The 7,391-nt window shown below is 46.4% G+C and overlaps 1 protein-coding gene across 1 annotated transcript; it reads left to right on the plus strand.

Moving 5' to 3' along the window:
* The first annotated feature begins 1,037 nt into the window (after window positions 1-1,037).
* Txnip (thioredoxin interacting protein) lies at window positions 1,038-5,058 on the plus strand. Its single transcript, XM_051199469.1, has 8 exons — window positions 1,038-1,496; window positions 1,995-2,067; window positions 2,183-2,330; window positions 2,433-2,535; window positions 2,660-2,916; window positions 3,023-3,179; window positions 3,265-3,416; window positions 3,549-5,058. Exons 1-8 carry the CDS (start codon window positions 1,247-1,249, stop codon window positions 3,585-3,587), a joined length of 1,179 nt encoding a protein of 392 aa, XP_051055426.1. The 5' UTR covers window positions 1,038-1,246; the 3' UTR covers window positions 3,588-5,058.
* Window positions 5,059-7,391: the final 2,333 nt, after the last annotated feature.

Consider the following 7,391-nt stretch of genomic DNA (forward strand, 5'->3'; position numbering starts at 1 on the left):
CAGGAGTGATGGATGGATCTGTTTCTTTCTTTTTCTTTTTCTTTTTTTTTTTTTTTTTGTACCCACCCTTTGTTTCCTGGAGAAACAGGGACGGAGGTAGACATCAGTGTAAAGTACACACCTCATCAAAGCTGCAATGAGGTAAATGAGGGAACATATACAAGGTGTTCCCCAATTTCACAGGTAGACTGAAGAGATGAGAGGAAAAGTAACAGGATGTGGACACTCCCATACTGCTTCCATTCCAGAAAACAGAAGAGAGTGGACATGGATGCCCATAGGGGCAGGAAAGGAAGGGGACACCCCAGAACAATGTACCGGCTTTCCAATGAGGACTGGAAGGGGACCTAATATCTGACACACGCGTTTTGTTCTTCAGTAGACATGCAACAGGAAGACACGGGGTGGCTTTCTCACTAACACTTCTGCACCCTCACCCTCCACCCAGTGCTGAAGAATCCTTGGGGCAATGGGGTTGTTTTTCACAGACTTGTGAACTTGGAAGCCAGGAATAAACAGTCGCCTCGAAATGAACTGTGCTGCCTAAGACGAGGCATGAAATCCTGTCCTAAGCACATTTTCCCTTCTCCTAAAAAGAGGAAAGAAAAAAAAAAAAAAAAAAAAAACCAACACACCCAAACAACCCTGCTCCCAGGCCCTGGATGGGGTTCAGGGTCGCGGGGTCAGTGCCATCCAACTCCCAAGGGGGGGGGGAGAGACGTCCGCGGCCCCAGCCCCGCCCCTCCTCCCGGCAAGGCTGCGCACCCGAATAACAACCGTTTTCCCCGCTAGAGCACACCGTGTCCACGCGCCCCTGCGGCCTCGCTGATTGGTTGGAGGCCTGGTAAACAAGGACCAAGTAGCCAATGGGAGAACTGTGCACGAGGGCTGCACGAGCCTCTGAGCCAGCGCTCGCGTGGTGCTTCTAGCCAGGCAGATATATAAAGGCGTTTCCGGCTCCCAATTGACATCTCTGCTCTTGTGATCTCCTGGTTTTCCTGAGTTCCTCCAGCCGCTGTTGCAAGGACAGCAGCCGTTGCTTTCCTCTTGAAAGCCTTTGGCACAGCCTCTCCGGCACCGTTTCGAGAAGCTGTTAGGGTTTGTCGAAGGGCTTCTTTAAATTTTAATTTGGGTTTTTCAAGCCCGGTCTGCTTTCCGGAGAGTGAACTCTTTATTTGCTGGGAAGGGCTCCTTAAGAGTTTTTCCTCTGCCGCTTCCGTTTATCTTGAACCCACTGAACCCAACCATGGTGATGTTCAAGAAGATCAAGTCTTTTGAAGTGGTCTTCAACGACCCGGAAAAGGTGTACGGCAGCGGGGAGAAGGTGGCCGGCCGGGTGATAGTGGAAGTGTGTGAAGTTACTCGAATCAAAGCCGTCAGGATCCTGGCTTGCGGAGTGGCCAAGGTCCTGTGGATGCAAGGGTCTCAGCAATGCAAACAGACCTTGGACTACCTACGTTATGAAGACACGCTTCTCCTAGAAGACCAGCCAACAGGTACAGACTTTTACCTCCAGCTGTTCTTCGCAGGGCAGATGGTGACGGAGGAGGGGGCCACTGGAGGGAGCTTTAAACGGAGGCACAGGAGCCTCTACCAAGTGTTTTGAGTTGTTTATTTAGTAGTCTGAATTGTGTTGGTCCTGATATTTTAAAGTTTTAATTTGCAAGTATTTCATTGCACCCCTCCTCCCCCCCCCCAAGGCCAGGGTGATTTGCACAGTTTCTGAGGTGCTGTTTGCAGAAGGTGTTTTGTTTGCCTTAGCTGCTTAAAGATTAATGTATTCACACAGTTCCTGGGGCAACTGTGCTGGATGGGCCTTTTAGTAATTGTGGGCTTTGCAACTCTCTGTTCAAGAATGTGCACTGGAATCTTTTATTCCACCGTGGAAGAGATGAAAATGGAAGTAAAATAACCTTGTCTGCTGCCCAGTTTTCACAGATGCCTTTGAAATGTAATAGGAAACCTAATGGACCCTTGCCTTTGTTTCTCTGCAGGTGAGAATGAGATGGTGATCATGAGACCTGGAAACAAATACGAGTACAAGTTTGGCTTTGAACTTCCTCAAGGGTAGGCATCCACCAAGTGCACCTTGGACTCTATTTCTAAAAGTCGTTCCCCCCCCCCCTTGACCTCTTACTGTTCTTAGAGAGCATTAATTATTTTTTTCATTGTTTTGACCCAGGCCTCTGGGAACATCCTTCAAAGGAAAATATGGTTGTGTCGACTACTGGGTGAAGGCTTTCCTTGATCGACCCAGCCAGCCAACTCAGGAGGCAAAGAAAAACTTTGAAGTGATGGATCTAGTGGACGTCAATACCCCTGATTTAATGGTGAGGTTTAGTTTATTAAGGTTCTGTTCTCCTTGGTCGGGGATAACAGATTACATGTTTGGGGCATGGAAATATCTCAAAATGTCGTGTCCTTCTACACAGGCACCAGTATCAGCTAAAAAGGAGAAGAAAGTTTCCTGCATGTTTATCCCTGATGGGCGCGTGTCCGTCTCTGCTCGAATTGACAGAAAAGGATTCTGCGAAGGTAATATCATGCTTAAAATACAGCCAGTTTAGCCAGAGCTGGTGCTTTGGAGGGGCCATGGAGTAGAGGGAAGGAAGTGCCCTGAAGTTAATGGGTATTCATCCCCTCTTCATCGTTACCCCAGGTGATGACATTTCCATCCATGCCGACTTTGAGAACACATGTTCCCGGATTGTGGTCCCCAAAGCAGCTATTGTAGCCCGACACACCTACCTTGCCAATGGCCAGACCAAAGTGTTAACTCAGAAGCTGTCCTCAGTCAGAGGGAATCACATCATCTCGGGGACCTGCGCATCATGGCGCGGCAAGAGCCTCAGGGTGCAGAAGATCAGACCATCCATCCTGGGCTGCAACATCCTGCGTGTGGAGTATTCCTTGCTGGTGAGTGTTGTAGGGGTGTAGTTCTAGAAGAGAAACAGTCCTTGTGTTAAAATGCAGTGCTTTCTCTGTACCACCCATCTTAACAAACTGCCACTTTCCTTTCTAGATCTATGTTAGTGTCCCTGGCTCCAAGAAAGTAATCCTTGACCTACCCCTGGTGATTGGCAGCAGGTCAGGTCTGAGCAGCAGGACATCCAGCATGGCCAGCCGAACAAGCTCTGAAATGAGCTGGATAGATCTAAATATCCCGGATACCCCAGAAGGTGGGTATCTTTGCTTTCTTTGGGCCAGATCGGGCTTGTGAAATTGTGATCTTGGCTGACTTCTCATCCTGTTTTCTCTTTGTAGCTCCTCCTTGCTATATGGACATCATTCCTGAAGACCACCGATTAGAGAGCCCCACCACTCCCCTGCTGGATGACATGGACGGTTCTCAGGACAGCCCCATCTTCATGTATGCCCCCGAGTTCCAGTTCATGCCCCCACCCACGTACACTGAGGTGAGATGTGCTATTCTTCATTGTTAACATTTTGTCTCAGGCCTCCTGAAGGAAGGAAGGGTTATTAAATGCATGGTTTTTCTATTGCTTACCTAAAACACTAAAATGTTCTCTTTCCTCTTCCTCCCCCAGGTGGATCCCTGCACGGTTAACAACAACAACGTGCAGTGAGCTCGTGGGAGAAGAGATGCATCTGTACTCACTCATTTCTTTCTCCTCTCTGCTTGGACGCCAGTGTTTCAGAGACTTAGTCTGGAAGTGGAGAACGGGCCCACCCCAGCCTCTGACCCACATCTGGGTGGTGATCAGCAGGCAGGTCCCCGGCTTCAAGTGGTGCAGATACAGCCAGTACCTAAGCTGTGGTTTAGGAGTGTTTGCTGGATGGATAGAAGAAAATACTCTAGAAAAATTCAGACCCGGTCCACTTTCTCAGATCTTGGAAATGAAGACATTGTCTGCAGTTTTTGAGTCAGTATAAATGACCTTCCGGCATAGGCATGGTCTTTCCAAGGTTGTTTTTTTTTTTTTTTTTCCTTTGAGGAGTTCTAGGTTAACAGCAGACCATGAACTTCTGTGGCATGGGGGACAGAATCACTTTCACATACTAGAAAAAGGAAAATCATGGCCAAAATGTTGGAAGAGATGTTGTTTTTATTATTTTTTAATCAGTGTTCCCTTTTTGTAACCTTACAAAGGAAAAGGAAAATCTTCCAATCTTCTGAGGCTGATGTGGTTTGGCTTGGGAGATAGTGGGCACCCTGTAACTTACAGGGCAGCTGCTTAAGTGAACTTTAACCTGGCCTTAGAGCACTTGTGGCTGTGCCCACTCACAGCCATAAAAGCCATTACAGCCAGTTGCACTTAATCAGATGGGAGAATCTGTTATTTCCGTGTGACTCCTTGGAAGTGATTCCAAGGTGATGATTTTTAGCACTTTAGTTCCTGTCAATTTTGTTTTAATCTCAATTGCAGATGTAAACTCTACTAGTATGTCTTAAAGGTTAAGCCCAATGACAGGGCAAAGGGGAATTTTTGTGGTTTTGGGGTTTTTGTTTTTGAGATAGGGGGTCTCTATCTTTTGTTAGCCTAGAACTCTACATAGAGCAGGCTGGCTTCAGAGATCCCGCCTCTCTGCCTCCTGAGTGCTGAGATTGAAAGTTCAGCTTGGTTATTACTTTTGAGACTTTGTCCCAGTTTGCAGAATTGTGTAATTCTGATTTGAATATGAAGGGTTGCCACCCTGTGTGTAAGCCTCTGCATCGAGATGCCCCAGGACTGATCAGGGCCCTCGGGTGGAATGGGAATGGCAGGTTTTCATGAAAGCCCCAAGCCTATTTTCAGCCCAGTGTTAGGAGAAAGGACTCTTGACTGCTTTCACCGTGACCACTGGCGCCTGATCAGTCATTCTCAGCCTAGCACTTTGTCCGTTGTCCTGTGTCAGCACTGAGTTCCCCCTTTTCTGAGAACTATGCAGCCAGAAAGCATGTGAGCTGATGGTGGTTTCATTTTTGTTGTTTTTGTATTTCATGTATCTTTTTGTATGACAAAAAACTATATTTTGTACTTATCCAAATATATTTTCACCCCAAGGTGGGGATATCCTTTGTAATAAAAATAAAGTTTTTTAATGGTTAAAAAAAAAGTCTTTTTCTTGTCTGTGAAATGACATGAGAGAAGTTATTAGAAAGTAGGTGTGCGGTGTGCATACTAGCTGTCCCCTGCTTCACGGTACTGAAAACCCTGTGGGAGAGAGCAGTCCCTGTAGACCCTAAGTGACACTGGAGTTGAAGAGAAACAACAGTTCATCAGCTGTTTTTGTATCCATTCATACTAAATTGGTGGGATCTGGTGATGGAAGCTAACCACATCCTCAATTCCTTCAGACTTTCTCCTTGAACTTTGGCCGTGCCTCTCAGGTGCTGGGATTAAAGTCATACCATACCCAGGTTTTTCTTTTAGGTGTTATTTTGTTCAGTGTGTGTGGATGCAGGCAGGAATGTGGGGCTTAGAGCCCACCTTGAAAGAGTCGGTTCCCGAGATGTGGGTCCAGAGACGGGGTCCTCAGGCTTTTGAAGAAAGTCTTCACCCGCTGAGCCATCTCGACAGTCCTCCATGCTTGCTCAGTTTTATGAATTCTTGAAGAAATAGCTTTGAGGGGATTTGGAAGGGAAAGAGTGAGCTTCCTTTGTGTGTATTTTAGCCCGTATGTTTTATTTACACAAAGGCAGGGAGGATCTGGGGAGAAGGGCCTGGAGACTAATATGAGGGAAATTAAACAGGTGTTACTCAGGTGGGAGACAGGAAATCAATACTGGACCCTATGGATCTCGCTCATGGTCCTTAAAGTTCAGTGGACACTAAACCCAGAGTGAGAATGGGTCAGGACCAGCAGCCTCCATTCATCTGTGCAAGGATGGTCTGTGAGATGGAGTTTTGTTTTTGTTTTGTTGAGACAAGTTCTCTAGCTCAGGCTAGCCTCAGCCTCCCAGACACGGGTTAGAATCATATACCACCATTCCTGACTGACATTCTCTTTCATAACATGAGTGATTTTTATTGTAGAGATTCCCCCCCCCCCATATCAACCTGGTTTATATGCTGAAAAGAATAATTATTTGGGACTTAAGAGTTTTAGTTACAGGTATCGGATGTTTTAGAGGTAGCTACAGTTTCCTATCTTTTTAGAATTAGAATGGTTTTTTACTATTTAGCCCCGCCCATATTCCTTGGGACCTGTTCTGGCAATTTCTATTTCTCACAAGGAATTGATGACTGAGAAGCTGTTTCAAGGCTAACTGAAATCATTTCGTTCCTGAAGAAGTCACACACAGAAAAGAGTGGTGGAGGATACCATACAGTTCTTCCTGGGTCCTGGTTCGTCTAAGTGTTTTTGTTTTCCGAAAGGGGTTTTCCATTAGCTCTCTGTATACTAATACAGTCAGAAACCAAGGCAAAGCCTGCTGCAGTGGGGCACACCTGAAACCCAGCGTCTGAGAGGCAGAGGCAGAAGGATTGATTGCCAAGAATTCAAGGCAGCCATGGCCTAGCACCACCAGGTCCGCTAGGGCTATGTAGCAAGAATGTGTGTCCCCAAAAACACACCAAAGCCACAAAAAGCCTGTGAACACTGAGCTGAACAGCAGATGAAAGTGAACACAGCAAGCTTTTCCTACTCCAGCAATTGATCTTTATCATTCATCCCGACTTCTTACTTTTCTGCCTCACATAAGAAATGCTCATTTGTGTGTAATGTGTGGGTGTATGCCACATTGCACACGGGGGTCAACTATGGAGTTAATTCTCTTCTACCTTTAGTATGATCCGGGGATCCATCAAACACGGGTCACCAAGCTCACACAGCTAGCGCCTCTATCCGCAGCCTGATGACCTTTTTCTTCGTCTTTTGAAACAGGGTTTCATTTAGCCTAGGCTGTGTCATGAGGGTGACCTTGAATTTCTGATCCTCTTGCCTCCACCTTCCCAGTGCTGGGATTATAGGCATTGCCTGTGTTACCATGCCCGTTTACATGCCAATGAGGACTGAATACAGGCTTCATCCGTGCTAGGCAAACATCTTAACAGCTGGCCCTCCTGGCACTCTGTTCTGGCTCCTTTCTGTGTATTTACAATGTGCCGGTACCTTGCGGCCCCACTTCTCACCTGTTCAAACATGTAGTAACTCCACCCCTTTAAATTTATGATCAGGAAAGTAGGTCAAAGTTGACAGAAAAGTGTTTTGGTTTTTTTTTTTTTTTTTTTTTTGGTTGTTGTTTTTTTGTTTTTGTTTTAATGCAGCTTGGTTTCCAGAGATGGAGAGATGGGATAGGCCTGCAGCCAGGTATTTGTATGCACACACAGTCTAGTTACTCAGACTTCACATGAGTGGCCAGGAGAAGATAACTACAGCCCAGGCCACTTAAGAAGATATTTGCACTTGCAAGAGGCAGAACAGATGCACCCCCTCCTGATATCCTA

This window comes from Phodopus roborovskii, unplaced genomic scaffold (genome assembly GCF_943737965.1).
Source record: "Phodopus roborovskii unplaced genomic scaffold, PHOROB, whole genome shotgun sequence".
Lineage (NCBI taxonomy): Eukaryota > Metazoa > Chordata > Mammalia > Rodentia > Cricetidae > Phodopus > Phodopus roborovskii.